The sequence below is a fragment of the Nannobrachium achirus genome (assembly GCF_963921795.1).
Source record: "Nannobrachium achirus genome assembly, chromosome: 24".
Lineage (NCBI taxonomy): Eukaryota > Metazoa > Chordata > Actinopteri > Myctophiformes > Myctophidae > Nannobrachium > Nannobrachium achirus.
In genome coordinates, this window is record NC_137831.1 from 18,209,367 (window position 1) to 18,230,045 (window position 20,679).

Genomic DNA, 20,679 nt, shown 5'->3' on the forward strand with positions numbered 1-20,679 from the left:
TTATCAGAGCCAATAAGAGTCACGTTTCCACGAGAGACAGAGGGTCTGGAGACTAAATCTCATTGGTCCACTGCTGGCTACCTCGTTATCTCATTAAGCCGCAGGCTAAATAAGGAATTCGAGCCCGACTAAGACTATTAACCGTGGACCCCCTTCGAGTAGAGGGCCAGGGAAAGTGCGGCCCTCCCTGCGTGTGTGTGTGTGTGTTTGTACCGTATAGGTGCGTGTGTGCGCGCACGCACATGAGCTTATCTGCCTCACTAACCAAGAAACCCCTTTTTACTCTCCGAGGGAGTAAACAGAGCTAGGTGTGTGTGTGTGTGTGTGTGTGTGTGTGTGTGTGTGTGTGTGTGTGTGTGTGTGTGTGTGTGTGTGTGTGTGTGTGCGCGCGTGCGCATGCGTGCATGCGTGCATGCGTGCGCGTGTTTTAGCGTTCTCTCATTAAGTGTGGAATGAGAAGCATGTGGCATGAGGTTGTGATGATGAAATCCTTCTATAACTCTGGCTACGGTGTAGTGCCACTGTACTGCATGACATCACTGGACAGTGTCAAATGATAAAAGAGGTCCACACATGGCAACTGCAGCACTGAACAGTCTTGAATGTGACCAGCAAATCGCCACTGTCCGTCAGAAACCTCGTATCTCTAGAGTTCTCAACGAGCCTGAAAATGAAGGCCCGGCCCTAACTGGGCACTAACCGGGCCGGTCAGAGGCCCGGCCCGGCCCTACTAGTAAGCATACATTTTAGGCCCTACCTGGGTCAGATATGGTCGGGTTTGGGAAGAATTTGAGAACTCTACCACAGAGTAATAGTAATACAATAATAAAAAATATATATTTTCTTTTTTCATTGAGCCCTAGGCCCTACCCGGGCGGACAAATTAACATACATTTTAGGCCCTACCCTACCCTAAATGTCGGGTCGGGTTCGGGTATGGTCGGGGTTCGGGCAGAATTTGAGAACTCTTATCTCCAAGTTTAAAATGTGTATGTTTTTTTGTGAATTAAAGCCCTACTTCAACTTCAATTGTTGCACAAAAAGTGAAAATAGAAGATCTACAAGCACTCAACTAGAGAAGGACCGATTGCAAAATTCTTGGCCGATACCGATTCTCCGGTTTTATGAAGGTCTGACCTGCCAAAACAGATTTTTCCGATACCGATTTCTTTAGCTAAGAACTAGAAAATAGGGTTGCTCCAATACCCTTTTTTCAGGCCAAGTAGGCCTACAAGACATACTTCAATTTGAGTACCAATAAGCTAGAAGAACACTAATGCCAAATCAATCACAATAGTACAATATCCAAAATCACAGACAATGCAAAAATGCAAAGAGAGTGAAAGCGGATTGTGAAATATACTGTAGTCTGGCTGGAGAGACTTACCTCACTTTTGTTCTGCCCCACCACCCCGGCATGCAGGAGCGTGAGGAGCTGTTCTTCCGGGCTCTGTGTCTGTGCCACACGGTGCAGGTGAAGGAGGAGGAGACGGTGGACGGCATCAAGCAGGGCATCCACCAGGGCAAGTCCTCCTCCTTCTACATCTCCTCCTCGCCCGATGAGGTGGCCCTGGTGGAGGGCATGAAGAGGTGAGCGCACGCATACACACACACACACTCACAAGGCGTCACGGACGCAACACGTTGTGAGCTTTTGAAGCACGGTTATTTTCTGTCACCACACGTACACACACACACACGTTAGTGTTGGGGGGAGAGGAGGAGAAGTGCTCACTGCTGAACAACAGTGGACAACAGCTCCGCGGTCGCTCCGGTTGCAGGAACCACAGCCGCAAAAGAAGTCCAGAACATGGGTGGAAAAAGCGAGACCCTGTTGAAAACTTGTACATTTTTGGCGATAAATATGCCATGAAGTTGCAGAATCTTTATCATTTTTACAGCTGCAACTGCTAGTTATATTTTTTGTTATAACAATTCACATTCTCACTGCAGTCAGCTCTCCCTCCGGGCAACAGAAAGTAGGTAGGTCTAGTACGTCATTAACAATATTAGTATTAGCCAAACATTTAACTTGTTTTTGCGTGACATTCACTTCAAGTACTGTACTTGACCTATAAAAACCTGAAAAATACCTAAAAAAATCTAAATCCGAATGGATTTCTGAAAAACGTGTTTCTATGATCTGTGGTGCTCAAACTTTTTAATGTCAAGGACCCCTAGAAATATATGGATTTCACCGCGGAACCCCATCTCAAAATACTTTGTACCAGGGACCCCCCAGAAGCAAAGATTTACAAAAGTTTGTTTTAAAAATATATATATATTTAAAGATTTGCAATATTTTTTAAAGATTTTTTTATTTTTATTTGTGGTACTTGTGTACCAACACTTCCATACTTTTACTCAAGTATATTTTGAATTCCGCACGCACGCACGTACGCACGCACGCACGCACGCACGCACGCACGCACGCACGCACGCACACACACACACTCTTACTTTATTACCTTATTTGATTTTATGATATTATTTTATCACCATTTTATTTTACGGCCTAAAAGTTAATGGCACAGATTAATTGTATAATTGAAAAAGATGATGGTTAGTTGCAGCCCTAAATGTCACATTCACCCCCTGTGCCTCAGGCTTGGCTTCACATATCTGAGACTGAAGGACAGTCACATGGAGATCCTGAACCGCGACGACGAGATCGAAAGGTGAGTGGAGCCCAATCTTCATTTTCTTAGGACAGTGTTTTGCGCCGGAAATAGGAAATATACAAGCTCACAATGTGTTGTGAGCTTGTAGCGTGTCTATTTTCCGTACAGGACACTGTTGTACTGTATTTGTACGACAGAGCTAAAATTAAGCATTAGTTGCCTGGACACAGACATTTTCATTGAGCTTAATTAAGTCTAATTAAGCCACGGCCAAGTAATGACAGAATTTGGATCAAAATAATCGTGATTCATCAGGATGGTTTGTTTCTAATGCTGCGTTCACTCTAGCAGCGACAAAGCTACAGGCTTTTTGGATTGGAAACACTAGCGATGAAGCTACAAACTGACGGCCAACACTACAAGTGTAGTTTCTGCGTGACGGCTGCCACAGATCAGAGATTTTTTATTTAAGTGGACCAAAGACACGGTGAAGCATCAATCAATCATATGGTTTTGTTTCGCCATTTCCATTGCACCCGAGCACCCTAGGCTGCAATGGCAGCCTGACAGCGCGTCGACCTTTGCTGCGTGTCACTCCTCATCTCTCTCCCCATTTCCTGTCAGTCTACTGTTCAATCATTAAAAGCCCCCCCCCCCACCCCCCCCAAAAAACCTCACGCTTACAATTTATGTAGTGTGGCTTGAGCGACACTTGAGCAACAATTCAACGACGAGTAGTGTAGCAAGTCACGCTGGGTAGTTTTGTAACTTTTGTCATTGGTAATGTGAATGCAGATTAGGGTGGTTGGGTGATGCACCGCCAAATGGGGAAAGGGAGGGAATTTTTCAATAACTTTCTACCACAGTGTTACACTAGTTGTAAGTTCTAGACAGTTTGTCCTGCCTCTGATAACTGGGGATTACTTTGATTCATTAGCATTTTTGGACCGTAATCGTAAAGCAGGTCTCTTCACATTCTTCACATCTGTGTCAATTTATTTGCTGATGACCACGGGGGATTGTTCAGTCCGTATATTCCACTGAATATATTATTTACAACTAGAGGTTCAGGCAGCCAGCTATGCGGCCCTCACATCTAGAGTTCCCCTACGTCGCAGCGCAAGTGACATGAGCATGATGACGTGGTCTTCCCAATAGCCAATTTGAATATAGGATGAACTCCATGTAGCTGTCCACAAATATGGAGAGTACTATGTAGCCTAAGGAACAATTATTGTATTATTTTGCCACCTAGTGGTTACTGCTGGCATTGCAATGTGAGGTGACCAGAAAATGCAGTGTGACAATGAACAGGTCACCTTAGCCATCATCACAGCTATTACCCATCCCCCCACTGAGCAGGATTTGGCCGGAGCTGCCACTTAAATATCAATCAATTTGTTAAACTCGTGCAACACGATTACGTGTAGTGTAACGTCACTGTCAGGCAGAAACTTCATATCTCCAAGTTTTAAATTTGTACTTTCTTTTCCCGTAAAGCCCTGCTTCATCATAGAAGACTGTCGCACAAAACTAGTGAAAATAGCAGATCTACAAGCACACAAATTGTGTGCTTGTAGCTATTTTCACTAGTTTTGAATCATTTTTAAAATGATAAATACATGGTATATATGCGTATGTATGCATGCTCTTTTGTCCCCCACCCAATACATGCTCTTTTGTCCCCCACCCAACAAAAGAAACGAGTCATTTTGTTTTGACATTCTTCGAAAAAGATTGCCTACGTAAAATGCACAAAATAGGGACATGGGGTTTAAAATGCTCAAGTGAGACAGCTGGCAGGGCCACTGAAACTGAGAGAGCACAACAGGAGAGGAAGGGAGGCTCTGAGAGGATTGAACTATTGTGTGTGTGTGTGTGTGTGTGTGTGTGTGTGTGTGTGTGTGTGTGTGTGTGTGTGTGTCAGGTTTGAGCTGTTGGAGGTGCTGACCTTTGATTCGGTCAGGCGGAGGATGAGCGTCATCGTCAGAGACACCAGAGGTACTACATACATACATAATGGACACACGCTTCTCTAGAGCAAGGGTCTTCAACAGGGGGTCCGGGACCCCTAGGGGGTCCTCAGAGTTACTACAGGGGGTCCTCCAAATCTTTGTACAATAGAAACTTTTTTTTCTCCTTTTTTATATGAACCACTTGAATCCTAGCGTCCATATTCTGAGAACTTTCGCCAAAAATAGCTGATCTACAAGCTTGTAGATCGGCTATTTTCAGCAAAGAGATTTGGTGTATAGGGGAAAAAGAATGTCAAGTTTATTAAGTATTGACGGTTAAAGTGGTTAATAAATACGTATCTGAAAACACAAATTTACATGAATCCAAAATACACTGATGATTGTGCTGTCAAACAATGAAAGTATATGGAATCTATGAAAAGGTTGTGGGGGTCCCTGCTTCATCTCTCTCTCAACTAAGGGGTCATTGGCTTGAAAACACTCTCTCTAGACCACTGGTTCCCAAACAGTGGGTTGGAACCCATTTGTGGGTCGTGTACACATTTTTATGGGTCCCTTTTTCGTTTCCTCTATTTAGTTTAATTATTATTATTTCAAAACCTTTTCAAAAAATCATTCGCCAAAAAGCTTTTCCATTATTTTTCTAATTAGTTTTAAATAAAAGAAATCTAAGAAATTCCATAAATAAACAAATGTTTAAGAAGTAGTGAAAATAGCCGATCTATAAGCACACAATGCCTCGCGGTGCGAGGCGTTGTGTGCATGTAGATCAGCTATTTTCACTAGTTTTGTGAGACAGTCTTGTATGATGAAGCAGGGCTTTACTTTACGAAAAAACAGACATTTGAAACTTGGAGATACGAGGTTTCTGCCCTACAGTGACAATGTACTGTACTATAATGAATTCTTCCCCTCTCTCCCCTCTCTCCTGTGTGTTCAGGTGAAGTGTTCCTGTTCTGTAAAGGTGCAGACTCCTCCATATTTCCCCGAGTCGTCTCAGGCAAGGTGGAGCAGGTCAAAGCCAGGGTGGAGCACAATGCAGTGGTGAGGATGCACGCACAGTCACACACGGACACACACGGACACACACGGACACACACACACACACACACACACACACACACACACACACACACACACACACACACACACACACACACACACACACACACACACAGGGTCATTACAGTATGTGTAATATATCGTCGTTGTCGGGTGGAAACCTTGTATGTCCAAAACCGTTCCTTTTTATCATTTAAAAAGATGAACTAAACTAGTGAAAACAGCCGATCTACAAGCACACAACGCTGCTGTTTTCACCACAGTTGTGCGACAGCCTTTTCTGATGACGCAGGGCTTTACTTTGCGAAAAAACGTACACATTTGAAACTTAGACATACAAGGTTTCTGCCCGACGGTGACGATATAGTATATTTGTATGCACACACCCACACACACACCTGCACAGACAGAGACCTACATACAAGGGTGCTCGCGGCTGCAGGCACGCACATGCATTGCACACATGCACACACACAATTTCTGGAAAGCATACCATAGCTCGTGCCAAGCAGTTTGTTAGGACAGAGTGACTGAAATCTATTGATTCTGCCACTGCTCTTATGGGAGTGACGCTTTCTGTGGTTATGTATTATGTATTATATTGGTTATATTGATCTGGTAGTCTACGGTGGTTATGGCATGCATTTTTTTTAACTTGCATTATTTATTACTTTAATTAAAGAGTTCAATTAATTATTCATTTATTAGATTTTTTTATGTGTAGAGGTGTTGAGTGTACTTTCATAGCTGCTTGTGGCCATTGGACAGATCATGGTTAACACATTGACTGCCAGAGTTAAAATATCATCTAATCCGTTCCTGCCAGCATTCAGAGAGTTTAGAATATTATGCGTCGCTCCGATCCGACCATCATAAGGTCTCAAAAGACGCGCGTAACATCAGACAAAGCCTATTTGGAGAGCCTCAGTGGGCTCTCCAGCCAAGAGAAGCAAGAAAGCACAGAGATGCTGAAGAGCACCCAGGAAGCCAGCCTAAGTACCCAGTGAACATCACCATCGTGGAGGCCATGGAGAAAAAAGAACAGGGTTACACTAATATATTTATTGCTCAGACACAGTGCAAAATTGAGCTTTTCACAATTATTTAGCAAAATACAGAAGGCATTAAAACTATATAGACGACATGCTGCCATCTTGGATTTCATGAACAGCAACAACAACATTGTTGTGTGCGTGTGCGCGTGTGTGTGTGTGTGTGTGTGTGTGTGTGTGTGATCCAGGAGGGTCTGAGGACCCTGTGCGTGGGCTACCGTCACCTCAGTCCGGAGCAGTACCAGGAGACGTGTCACCTGCTCAACGCAGCCAAGCTGGCCCTCCAGGAGAGGGACAGGAAGCTAGCGGAGGCCTACGACCAGATAGAGACGGAGCTCATACTGCTGGGGGCCACGGCCGTGGAGGACAGGTCAGACATACAGCATTTCCGTTCATGAAAATACATTTTAACACATTTAATGCCAGCCTATTTCTGTGGTTTTTCACAACCACAAGAGAGCACTGTCTACACGTCTATCCGTTCCTTTGACAATGTTCTATAGGCTGGCTGACATACAGTATAGCCACCATAGCTAAACTCTATCCACCCAAGTAGCAAATAGCACACGTCAACTACTTTCACGTTGGGCGCTCCGTGCATGTGCTTGTAACGATTAGCAAGCTGTCTAACCACGCTCCTCAGATCTTTTTTCGGAATGAAGCTACGACTTACAGCTGAGGAGATATAAGTGTTTATATTTATAATACAATCTAACCAGAATATTAACAAAGGCGACCCAGAACCGATCGCGATGCGAGGCGTTTTGTGCTTGATCGGCTATTTTCACTACTTTAAATTGTTTTTTAAAATGATAACAAATCATCCGACAACAACAATATGCTAACCCACTGGTTCCCAAACACTGGGTCGGGACCCAGTTGTGGGTCACTGATCAATTTGTAATGGGGTCACGACTCGAGTAGAAATCCCATTATTTAAAAAATAATGTGGCACAGAGTGCCGCGCTGTGAGCTTGTAGATCTGCTATTTTTTTGTAGTATAAAATAATTCCAGGTCTTAATGGGTGTCTCTCGTTGTGAATCCCCACGCCGCAGGCTCCAGGAGAAGGCGGCGGACACCATCGAGTCGCTGCACAAGGCGGGCATGAAGGTCTGGGTCCTGACCGGCGACAAGATGGAGACGGCGGCCGCCACGTGCTACGCCTGCAAGCTGTTCCGCCGCAGCACGCACATCCTGGAGCTCACCACCAAGCGCACGGAGGAGCAGAGCCTGCACGAGGTGCTCTTCGACCTGAGCAGGACCGTGCTCCGGGGGCACGGCAGCATGAGCCGGGACACCATGTCCGGGTGGGTGGTTGTTGTTGGGACTCAGTGGGTGTCGCACCAAATTCTGGGCCCTGGGTACAAGGATTCACCCCCCATGAATGAAACAAGCTCACAGCGCGGCACCGAGTGCCACGCTGTGAGCTTGTAGATCTGCTATTTTTCAATAGCTAAAGTATATTATAAAATAATTAAGGCCGCTCCACCTTGGGCCCTAGTAACTCAGTCCCTTTCCCCCCCTTGTGACGCCCCTACCTGCAGTCTTTCAGGGGACTACGCTGACTATGGCCTCATCATCGACGGAGCCACACTGTCTGCCGTGCTGAAGCCCGACCACGAGGAGTCCAACTCAGGGAACTACAAGGAGATCTTCCTGGAGATCTGCCGCAACTGCAGCGCCGTGCTCTGCTGCCGCATGGCCCCGCTCCAGAAAGCACAGGTATGGACGGAGTGGTGGCTCACTGCAAACCCTTCCACCCACACCTCCTACACCAGAGTGACTTAGATTTGCTGACACTGCGTTTTGTTCTCCTGTCTAGATCGTGAAGCTGATCAAAGCGTCGAAGGAGCACCCGATAACGCTGGCCATCGGGGACGGAGCCAATGACGTTAGCATGATCCTGGAGGCCCACGTTGGAGTCGGTTGGTTCACATTATGGCTTGCATGATATAGAAAAGAGGGTTTGAATCCCCCTCCTACCCCCCATCTGGTCATTAATTTTTATATCGCTGGTGGGGATATGTTTTATCCCTTCTTCTGGTCAGACTGAATTAAATACACGAGGATGATACCTGTGGGAACGCATGCTCCTTCGGTTATGTCATAGCCCTTGTCAGAGTACTTGGTGCAGTACCCATTATCATAGTACTTGGAGGCCAGTCTGTGACGTCATGCGTTCAGAGCGGTTATGCAATTCCCATCCATCGTCAGAGGGAATTTGTACAAGCCGTGCCACAACGAGAAGAAACATTTATGTATGTATGTTTTTCTTTTTGGAGCGGTGCTCCTGGAAGGAGGTAAGCTCCAACATCTGTCTGTGTCCAAAGTTTGTTGTATGCTCGCCCAGGGTCACATTGGCTATATTAGCACTCACATATCTTTAGTGAAACAGCTTCAGCTCACGCAGCAGCTTTTTGCCTGTTGTGTTTTGCAAACCAGTGACTCATGGCTTTTAATATCTGCCATTTACCTTATCGAACAATGTATTTCCATTGAGATCCAGCATGGAAAGCATGGAAAAGCACCCAGTGTTAAGACCGATTTTTGTGAAACAACTTTAGCTCACGCAGCAGCCTTCTGCCTGTTGTGTTTGGCAAACCACTCATGGCTGTTGTCCTCCGCCATTGCCTTATCGAGCAATGCATTTCCATTGGGATCCAGCATGGAGAGAGGCCTGAAAGCCTCATCTCCCACAAAGCAAATCTCGTGGCCGTCTGGGTCAGCCAAAATGACCACTTCCACTGTCGCCTTTCCTGGGGTATCCAAGCTGACTAGTGATGTCAGGATCTCCTGATTTTCCTTTTTCATCAAAGCCTCAAGGCCCGGCAACTGCTCTCGTGGACACGAGAACGCTATTCTTCCAAAGGCTGTTCCGTGATCAACAGTCTCAGCAATATCGTGAAGCTCCAGCTTGCACTGACTGTCTGTAAATCCCATCAGCACTGTTTTCTTCTCATCGTTCTTATCCATCACCGTCATTCCCAAAAGGGAAGCCCAGTAGTGTGTGGATCTCTGGAGATCTGACACCGCGAGACAAACCTTTTGCACTGGATCATTTGGAGGCTGTTCTTTGTCGACCAGATAGAAGCGATACCCTCCCGGTGCTTCAGTCATATAGAGCGCTTCTCCTACTTCAGTGAGAGGCCAACCTAAATTCTTAGCGTTGCTTACAGCTTGACTTGACTGTAAAGTAAGCCCCATGAAATCGTTGCCAAGACGATATTCTCCCACTCCATAATTGTATGTCAGTTCGGCAACAAAATGGTCATCCTCAGCCCCGAAACCGACCATTGTCTTACTCCATCTTCCATCGTAAGGACCATTACAGGCTGCCTTACATCCTTCTTCAAACTCCTCGTGGCGTAAAACCTTCATGCCGAGTACGTCTCGGTAAAAGGCGGCTGTTTTGCTTCTATCTGCAACCTTAAAAACAAAATGCAATGCCCGTCGCAAAGCCATATTCCCCACCAGAATACTTAATGCAGTATACATTATGATAGTGCTGGAGGCCAGTCTATCATGTCAGGAACATGATGTCATATTGATGACACCAGAGATCGCCATATATGGGCTTAAAGGGAGAAATAGCGAGATCATTGGATTTAAAGACATATTTCTGGACAAATGCTGTACCTGTGTCCTTGGCAATATACACAGCAAGTTAGACGATGCTTCCGGTCCACATGTAAACTCACACTGTGAATGTTAATATCGTCAAAATCAATATCTGAAGTATCGGTCCAAAGATGAAACTACTGACACATAACATGCTGACGTCTCACGTGAAAGGTGTTACCAAGGGCTACCCGCTGGTTATCAAGGCGACAGAGGTGAAGGTGAACGAGGTGGAGTTCAACCCACAGTTTGTCAGTCGCATGATCCCCAAGCTGGAGTGGAGCGCTCTGGTGCAAGCAGCCGGGGAGCTGGATCAACTACAAGATCTGCCCACTGACCTGATACCAGGCTATGAGAAAGATGAAGGATTCCTGAAGAAAGTTCACAGGGTGCTGCTTGAGGTGGAGGTTATCGAGGGGTGTCTGCAGTGCCCCGAGTCCGGACGTGAATTCCCCATTTCCAGAGGGGTCCCCAACATGTTGCTGAACGAGGGTGAGGTGTAGAAAGAAGCGTGAAATACATTTATACAGTGTATTATATTTCTTTTGGATTCACTCCAAGGTGGCCCCTTACCTCTAGTGCACTGTGTATACACATCATCACCAGTTCTCATACTCCTTGCTCGCCTCATTCTTAACCAACAGTCATGACGGGATGGCTCGTTTTTTTTTCTTGTTTTCTTTTTTTAAGCTTATGCAGATACAGGCTTCATGAAAAAAAAACATTCAAAGAACCAATCACTGATCTGCAGCTACTCAGTCAGGGGTACGTACATACAGTATATTTAGCTTCATGGGATTACAGTCACATACTGAGGATGTGTTTGTTTAGCCACTTCTTAAAGGCATGTATACTACTTGGTGTAATATCTCCCAACAACCGCAGGGGGATAGGCTGTTCCATGTTGTAATAGCAGAGTGGAGAAAGCTCCTATCAAGGCATTTGGTGTTTGATGTGGGGATTTCCAGGGCAAGGCTTGGTAATACCCTCCGGGTATCTACCTGGGATGCGAGCTTGGGGTAGCAGTGCTTTGAGCTCCAAGACGTTGTCCAACTTGTCCAGCGTGTTTACAGAAGTTCCCAAAGAAGAGATCTGGGTGGGATGGATTCCTCTTTCTGGACAGGATTATAGCCTTGCAAATTTGCTGGGCTCGAAAGTGACCTTCCAGGCATCAGCCCACTTTCTGATGTTTTCCAGGTCTTTGTTTGGGGATGCAGCCACCTCAGGCCCATTTGATGATATGATGGGGGCAAAAATCATCCATCCGCATACAGAAATATGTTGTTCTCACAATATTCCACAACATCATCTATGAAGATGGATAATAATAGTGGGCAGAGAATGGATCCCTGGTTGTACTGATGCGTTGATGGGACGTGGTAATGAAGACTGACCAGAGAGCACTACTTTGATGGATCTTCTGTGAAGGTAGTTCAGAAGCCAGACATGCAGTCTTCCGGTCGTGTCCGTTGAAGAGAGCTTTGTGCAAAGGCCATTGTGACAGACCTGGTCGAATGTACCCTTAATGTCCAGTGTGGAACGACATATTCCCCAGCTATGTTCTCAGTCTGAGAAGTGCTTTTGTTTTCTATTTATCTTTGTGACCAGTGGGGCTTCTTTTATTTTTCAATATAAATTTGCATTCACTATGAAGACAAAAAACAAAAGAAAAAAGATGCGGGGTAAACCTAGACACAGACAGATACAGATATTGTCCATGTATAGATACCATAGTTACATTTCCTTAAGTTATGGGATATATATGTTATACAATATGTTCTGGACACCAGGCGGCCCTCACACCTACTTTGCTAGCCTTGCGTGGCCAGACTATATCACTGCAATTCGTCTAGTTCCAGGCTACTACGTTGCACCGTCGATCCAACCTATATATCTGAGTCATAGTGGACACCCGGATCTCTGTATCTGTCAGTCCTTGTCCCTTTTATGCCCAGACTGTATATGGAGATCGCTGATGTCATCAGTAGTTATTGGTCAGATATGTTTGATAATATCGAAATGTAACAATTAAAACTGCATGTTAACCAGTTCTCACTCTAACCTAACGCGGACAGTTTAGTGTAGGCAGATGGGCGGGCGCGATGAGAACGCAGAGAACGCTGGTGCGTCATGACGTCAACACATTTGGTGCGACGCTCTCTGCACTCTGATTGGTTAGGGAAATTCTACACTTCCTACAACAGTGATCATAACGCGATCGCCCAGGCTTCTTTTTCTTCCGATCGCCAAAAGAAGTCTGGGTTTCCGAGGCTAACCAGTGCCTATTAGCCATCCACTATGGTTAAAATGTGTCACACATTTTATTTTTATTTTATTTTCTTTTGCCAGATTTACAGATCTCTGATTACTCAAGGCTGTGGTTAGAGTCTCGTAAAGTACTGCATATTGTGTCGCTCTCTCTTTCTTACTCTCTCTCTCTCTCTCTCCCTAGGAATCATGGGTAAGGAGGGGCGTCAGGCGGTGAGGAACAGTGACTATGCCATCCCCAAGTTCAAACACCTCAAGAAGATGCTCCTGGTCCATGGACATTACTACTACATACGCGTCTCTGAGCTTGTACAGTACTTCTTCTACAAGGTATATATATGCTTCTGTGTCACTTCATGTTCTCCCCATATATCTGAAATCGAGAATGTAGAAGAATACTGACCATGCAGTTTCTTACCATCCCCAAAAACCTGACTTTTAATTTCTCACACAAGACTAACAATTTTAGCTGAGGACATGCAGGATCCATACTAGTGTAGAATGTACTATATACAGTACAGTACATACTTATACATACTGTATGTACAATGTATGATATTAATTCCTTTTCTCTTCCCAGAATGTGGTCTTCATATTTCCTCAATTCCTCTACCAGTTTTTCTGTGGCTTCTCACAGCAGGTATAGGCACTTAACACACGCATACACACATGCACGCACACACAAAAACATTTCATCCCTCCCCCACCCGATAAACAACTTTTTCCTGCCGTCCGTCCGTCCGTCTGCCTCTATCTCTCTCTCTCTCTCTCTCTCTCTCTCTCTCTCTCTCTCTCTCTCTCTCTCTCTCTCTCTCTCCAGCCCCTGTACGACACAGCGTACCTGACGCTGTACAACATCAGCTTCACGTCGCTGCCCATCCTGCTGTACAGTCTGATGGAGCAGCACATCAACATGGACATCCTCAAGAAGGACCCGGCGCTCTACAGGTGGGACAGCTCAACACTCAGTGATGGAAGAGGCACTCACATGTTCTGCTTAAGTAAAAATATCAACACCGCAATGTCTATATACCCTGTTACAAGTAGGCGTCCCGTATTCAAAATGTACCAAAAGTAATAGTACTCATGGTGCAGAATGTCCCTTTCCAAATGGCCGATATATATCTTAAGTGGTGAGTGTTTTGTCATAATAATCAAAATCTACAAAGTAACTAGTTGTAACTAAAGTTTGTACTGGAGTAAAAGTGCAATATTTTCCTTTGAGAATATATACATTTCAAGTTCGGGGGACCTTGACATGAAAGTGGTTGAGAAAGGATCACTTTAGAGCATCAAATGCATTAAAGCATTTAACTAATATTAGCAGGTATACCGGTATACCAAGAGCAACGGAGTACAGGCTTGAGTTTCTTTTTCAGTGAAATGGTTGGTTTATTACCTGGTGAAGGTGTGATGCTGTGTGTTTTGGCGCACAGGGACATCTCTAAGAACTGCTTGCTGCGATGGCCCATATTCATCTACTGGACCTTCCTGGGCATCTACTCGGCTGTGGTCATGTTCTTCGGTGCCTACTTCCTGTTCGACAACACCACCTTCACCAGCAACGGACAGGTAAGGCAGACATGGCAAAGAGAAAACGGTCACCTGCAAAAGAAGAAGAAGAAATCCACAAAAGAGAAAGAAAGCCTGTGTTTAATCAGTTTTTGAGTTGCTGATAATGAGATAATGATATTGTTAGTAAATATATTAGAACTTAGTCATTTTGTTTCCATCTCTTATCATTAATCTATTAATGTTGTCAGTTGTCAGAAGAACTACCTTTTTAAATGTCAAAACTGGAAATATTTTCTTCCTAATGACCGACATAACGCATTCATTATTTATAAAACAATTATTTATAATTATTCTATCAAACCATATGTATAGTTTTTTATCGCTTCCCATTGGCTTTGTTTTAATCTCTTTGGTTTGTGTGCAGTTGTAAAAAACAACCAAAGTCACATTTTGCTGTTGCGTTGTAGCTCATTAAACCAACTAACATTCTGCTGACACAACACTTTCTTACAGTATCTCTGGAGTATGTCCTTGAACACTGTACTACCTAGCATTTATTTAACGAATATTCCACATAACTGCTTTCATGGTTGACTTGCTTTAATGTTACAGAACATTTTCCATGGGTGATGTTATGATACGTCTTAGCGGAAGATTAAACAGGACCTTGCCCTTCATGCAAACGCTTCACTCACTCTTAAGGCCTCTACACACCAAGGCATTGGTGGGCGATCAGGCCGTTGAGAAGTGTCTGCGTCTGATAATCGGTCATATTTTGTGCAGTGAGTCCCACAGTATGGCATTAGTGGGGCCCAATCACCCGATTAAAGCCCTTTGCACACAGGACCGTTTTTTTTCGTTTGCTGCATGAATAAAACGCATTGGATTTGGTGTGCAATGCTGTGCGGAATCGGCGCTGCGGATCCCAAAAGTAGTCATAAAAGGAGTGATGAGTTTTTTACCGCATGCGACAAGACGCACAAATCGAACTGGGTTCGATCGAGAAAAAAATGCACGGCCGCAGCCACTCGCCGCACAGCTAATTCGGAGCTGGTGTGCATGAAGTCGTAGGGAATCATTGTTTTCTTTAAAAAAAATGAAATTGTCAGTTTTATCCGTGCGGATGAACGCGCCTGTGTGCAAAGGGCTTAAGAATGTCCAATTGACGGTGGGAGTCGTGGAGAAGGAAGGGCATTTTGTGGGGAGAGAGAGAGCTAGCTTTAAGCTTTCACATATTCATATACAGTATATATATTTGTAACTCGTTAAACATACATACACTGGCACTTGATGGACGCAATGATTTTACGAAGCACTCATTTTCGGTGCAGGAGCAGAAAAGTGCCATCCGATCGTCAGCGAGTTTGGAGCCACTTTTAAACATGAGACGTCACCTGACATCACCCGAGCTGATGTCCCCACGTAGGCGCAGTTAATCACGACACGACAGCTTGGTCTGCAGAGGCCTAAGAGCTCTGGGTTGGATGACAATGTTCTGGGGCGCCTGCAGGTTGAGAGCGTTTATGCTGTCATTTCCCTTCCGTTGTCAGTGTTATCAGCTTTTGCACTCCCTTTGAGAAAGTGTAACTAATTTTGGAAGTAAGTTCAACATTTTCTCTTCAAACATACCACAGGACAGGAGTTTCACCATTCATCTCTATGAGTCTTGAGGCATTAATTGCAGCGGGGTCACCATCTTCCTCGTTTGTTTTCCGGTTACGTTTGCATCCAATTTTGATTCTCAAAATTGTATTTTATTTTTTTCCTATGGTTTCCTTCTCTTTTCTTGCCCCTCTATCTTCTTCGTCCTCTGCTCTTACCTTTGTGTTGCTTTTTCTTTTTGCTTCTCTTTCCTTCCCCCAGCTAATGACAACCAACACACAGATGGTAAGCCTGTCCTCTGTCTCTCTCTCTCTGTCACCTCCCACTATAGTTTCCCACTTCCTGTTTTGTCCCCCTGTCACGTGACCCAACACCGAACCACGCCCATCACCATCCAGTTAGTTTTCCAGTCATTCACTCCATCTCCCGCCCATAGCCCTCTAGAGTAGACCAACAAGGTGTATGAGTCTGTGTCGTGACCCTTCAATAGTAGTAGTAGTAGTAATAGTAGTGAACAAACGCTTTGTATGTAGCCACTATGCTATGCGTGTAGTGTTGTTTAAGGTAACGTGTGTATGTGTGTATGCAGGGGTGTCGCACCAAATTCTTAACTATTGAAAAATAGCAGATGTACAAGCTCACAGCGTGGCACTGCGAGCTTGTAGATCTGCTATTTTTGAAAAATCTTGAGAATTTGTGCAAGTCTTTGAATGTTTCAAATCCTTCTAAGGTTTTTTGAAAAATGTTTCTGTGTCAGTGGTGCTCAAACCTTTTCATGTGAAGGACCCCCAAAATTATATGTATTCGGCCACCCTAACCCCATCTCAAAATATTTAGTTCCAGGGACCCCCCAAGAAGCAAAATTTGAGTGACAAATGTTTGCTTAAAAAATACATACAGTATATTCAAAGATTTGCACAGATTTTCACGACTTTTCAAAAATAGCAGATCTGCTATTTTTCAAAATCTAACTTTTGGGCCCTAGTAACTCAGTCCCACCTTTCTCCCCCCCTTGTGACGCCCCTGTGTGTATGTGTGCGTGCGTGTTTTCCTGACCCAACAGATCTTCGTCAGGTACATCAACTCAGGTACCGTGACAAGGGCCTGGAAGGTGGATAAACCATGTAGTTGATCTTGAACAAAGTTTTGTGGGAGTTTTCAAGAGCTGTGTGCCGATACTTTGGGTGCTTTCTGAACTGTTCTTTTTTTTTTATCCTGCACTGGCATTACCTTGAACTGTACCCACTGTATGTTCCTATCCTAGGCCACATTGTCAGGTTGTGGTAGGGGTTGGATTTTTCAAAGTAAACGTGACAAAGAATGACAAAGAATTTCACCAACGTTTTTAAACATGTAAACCCGCGATGGGACAATAAAGTTGAGTTGCGTGTGTGTGTGTGTGGGGGGGGGGGGGGGGGGGTGAGCATGTGCTACAACGTCTCTCGGGCAGTTGACAATCATAATGAAAAAAGGTAGCATTTTTTTGTTGACCATGCTCGTAATGGATTGAATTTTGAGTGGCGTAAGGCTTAAAAAGTGTCCTTTTTGGACACTTAATTAATACATATTTTTCCTCATAATTCTTCATAGAAGTACTGCCAACTGAACTAACATGCCACCAGGACATTTTGAAGCACCCATGCTTGGATTGGATGTCTGCAATAGTTTAGAAACATCTAAACTAGGACTGTCACGATCATGACATTTTTGTTGATTAATTATTGTCATACAAATAACTGCAATCGATGATTTATTTGCGGCATTGAACATTAGAACATATAACAAAAAATACTTTTATTCAGGCTTTGTAAAGAAAAATGGCTTTGTATGACAAATAACTTACACAGAAATCACTGACAATGACCAATACCAATAATCAAAATAAATGCATTTAATAGCCAATCTGCGAGTTCACAAGCTTTTTGATATTTTTCAACAGATTAATGTGTACAGATAAATGGAAAGATTCTGACGATTATGCAAAATAATCAGGCGATAATGTAATAATTGTGACACGCTTAATCTAAGCTTTGTGAATTTTGGAGTGAGCCATTTTGTGAAGACATCATTCTGGGGGTCACAGTAGAACCAGCAAACTGAATATTAACAGTCCATACCTTCACTATCATCGCCGCACTCCATTATCGACATTGACATTGCCAACATTGCCAACACGGGTCACTTTCAAACTCATCACTACTCTTATTCACCTCGTTTCATTCATATTTACACCCTTCGTATAACACTCTCATGGACTCTAGTGTGCAAAGAAGACATATCCACTATAGACAAAACAAGATCTACTGTATGACATGTTACTTTATGCTAACTTTATCTATGGTATGCTCTTCAGATGTTACTTTCATGATGTGTACACTGCTGCATAGTGCAAACGTTTCCATGGTATAGTATTGGTGTAGTAGATCGGCTCTGTACATCATAATAATTCAACTTTTGAACTTGAAACAAAAGATAATATGCACACGATACTGCAAACATTACATGTCATGTCATGTCATGTCATGACATGACATGACATGACATGACATTCACACTGTTAACGGTAAACTTTTGAGATCCTCAAAACCAAAGCCCATTGTTTCTGATGTGAGGAGAATAATAGTGTGGCCAAATAATACCCTCCTGTGTATTTCTCTGAGAAAGGATTGCAAAATGATTAGGCCTACGTCAAATGCGTGATCAGGGATATATTATATTATTGATCTCCAACAACAGAAAAATGGGATTTAGGTTGAAAACCGCTACGTTTCCTTTAAGTGCGCCACGTGTGTCGTGTCCAGGGGTGAAATGCAAAAGCTAGCCTTAAAAATGAGATGTAACTAGTATATCATCTCCATATCTCCCCATACCGCATGTTTTGTTGAACATTCATAGCCTTCAGAGACATTTAACGGAGAATAACTATGGTACTATACAAGTTCAGCTACAGTAGGCAAAGCATACTGGATGAATCCAATAGGGCAGTGGGCTAAAATTGCTCTTTCCTGGCTGATGTCATTGGCTTTGCCTCGTTTATCCCTGAAAATAGCCGATCTACGAGGCGTTGTGAGCTTGTAGGTCTGCTATTTTTGTCTAAAGTTCTCAGAATATGGACAGTAGGGTTGAAATGGTTAATATAAAAACAGAGAAAAAAGTTCTTATCACACAAATATTTGGAGGACCCCCTGTAGTAACTCTGAGGACCCCCTGTTGAAGACCCCTGCTCCAGAGACCAGCGAACACTCCCATCCCTAATGACTCAGCAGTGAAAAGACCAACCTTTTCCCACTGACCCCAACAGCAGTGCTATTTGAGTGTGAACGATATCCGAAATACTAACTACACAGATTAATGGTGTGTCTGACGTTGCACTCTTCCCTGACTCTCGTCCCGTTTTGCAGATGTTTGGAAACTGGACGTTTGGAACGCTGGTCTTCACCGTGCTTGTTTTCACCGTTACGTTCAAGGTACGCACACAGTGCCACACACACACTCACACCAGCACATGCACGCACAAACATGCACGCGCTGTACATACTGTTGAAACACTATCAATACACGTAATGACCGCAGACGTAATTTAGATAGCATTTTTTATTTTATTCTTTGGTTTTTATAACGTTTTTTTTTACTGAATAAGGTGTTTGGTCTACCTACGTTTTTCTTAGATTACTATTTCTATGCATTTGATGTATTGATGTTGATGTATATTACCTTGCTTACTGTAAATCGCTCTGGATTAAGAGCATAATATGCTAAATGCCTAAATTGTAAATTGTACACGCACGCACGCACGCACGCACGCACGCACGCACGCACGCACGCACGCACGCACGCACGCACGCACGCACGCACACACACACACACACACACACACACACACACACACACACACACACACACACACACACACACACACACACACAGCTTCAATAAATCAATTAATTAATCAATCTCTCTCTCTCTCTCTCTCTCTCTCTCTCTCTCTCTCTCTCTCTCTCTCTCTCTCTAGCTGGTTCTAGATACTCATTACTGGACGTGGATCAACCATTTTGTCATCTGGGGGTCTCTCATCTTCTTCGTGATCTTCTCTCTCCTGTGGGGAGGCATCATCTGGTACGCTTCCACCCACGCTGACATGTTGGAGATCCGTGAGATCAACGTTACAGTATATTCATCCTCTCCTCTCGTCCGCAGGCCCTTCATGAACTACCAGAGGATGTACTATGTGTTCATGCAGATGCTGTCCAGCGGGCCGGCATGGCTCAGCATCATCCTGCTGATCGTGGCCTGTCTGCTGCCCGACGTGGTGAAGAAGGTGATCTGGCGCGCCCTGTGGCCCACCACCACCGAACGCATCCAGGTAGGAATGGAAGCGTGGATGGATGGATGGAAGGACGGACGGATAGATAAATGGATCAACTGTACCCAGTGGTGGAAAGTAACTTAGTGCATTTACTTACTTAAGTACAATTTTGAGGCATTTGTACTTTACACCACTGTCTGTACATGTAGGCAGATGGGAGAGTGTTTTTTGCAGGTCTTTCAGTCCGAGTGTATCAAAAAAGCAACTGGGTTAAGCACCATTGGTCCGACCAGTTTAACATTCACCAGGTTAGCATTCACCAGCGTCGGCAGGTCAGTATTTCACCAGGTTAGCATTCACCAGTGTTCGTTTTACTGAGGTTAGGTTTAGGGTTAAGGTTAGGTTTAGGTGTTTCTCCATCCCCCGACTTTCGTCAACTCCGTGCAGCCAATCACAAGCTTCCACTGCCTTAACCCAGTTGCCTTTTTGATACACTCGGACTGAAAGACCTGCAAAAACACTCTCCCCTAGGCAGATGACAGTGTACTTTTAACACACATACTGTAAACCTGTTGGTTCCACTGCATCGTATAACTAACTGTAATGACTCTATGGGTGTTCAGATGTACGCAGGCTTCGGTTATGTCCCAGCCATACT

General features: G+C 44.2%; 3 protein-coding genes across 3 annotated transcripts in view; 2 read left to right on the forward strand and 1 right to left on the reverse strand.

Annotated features, from left to right (window-relative positions):
• LOC308280357 (phospholipid-transporting ATPase IH-like) overlaps window positions 1-20,679 on the forward strand; it is a 90,956-nt gene that overhangs the window by 64,564 nt on the left and 5,713 nt on the right. The window contains exons 15-29 of the mRNA XM_080720619.1: window positions 1,424-1,590; window positions 2,607-2,678; window positions 4,549-4,622; window positions 5,538-5,641; window positions 6,900-7,081; window positions 7,768-8,019; window positions 8,257-8,434; window positions 8,535-8,637; window positions 12,783-12,928; window positions 13,179-13,238; window positions 13,419-13,546; window positions 14,035-14,170; window positions 19,117-19,182; window positions 19,728-19,831; window positions 19,913-20,078. Of these exons, the coding sequence (XP_080576745.1) occupies window positions 1,424-1,590; window positions 2,607-2,678; window positions 4,549-4,622; window positions 5,538-5,641; window positions 6,900-7,081; window positions 7,768-8,019; window positions 8,257-8,434; window positions 8,535-8,637; window positions 12,783-12,928; window positions 13,179-13,238; window positions 13,419-13,546; window positions 14,035-14,170; window positions 19,117-19,182; window positions 19,728-19,831; window positions 19,913-20,078 (1,938 nt within the window). The remainder of the gene's footprint in view (window positions 1-1,423; window positions 1,591-2,606; window positions 2,679-4,548; window positions 4,623-5,537; window positions 5,642-6,899; window positions 7,082-7,767; window positions 8,020-8,256; window positions 8,435-8,534; window positions 8,638-12,782; window positions 12,929-13,178; window positions 13,239-13,418; window positions 13,547-14,034; window positions 14,171-19,116; window positions 19,183-19,727; window positions 19,832-19,912; window positions 20,079-20,679) is intronic.
• On the reverse strand, window positions 9,278-10,174 carry LOC308280029 (glyoxalase domain-containing protein 4-like; the record flags this gene model as incomplete). The annotated part of the gene is made up of 1 exon (XM_080720284.1): window positions 9,278-10,174. One exon carries the CDS (start codon window positions 10,172-10,174, stop codon window positions 9,278-9,280), a length of 897 nt encoding a protein of 298 aa, XP_080576410.1.
• Window positions 10,462-10,833, forward strand: LOC308280037 (multifunctional methyltransferase subunit TRM112-like protein; the record flags this gene model as incomplete). The annotated part of the gene is made up of 1 exon (XM_080720293.1): window positions 10,462-10,833. One exon carries the CDS (start codon window positions 10,462-10,464, stop codon window positions 10,831-10,833), a length of 372 nt encoding a protein of 123 aa, XP_080576419.1.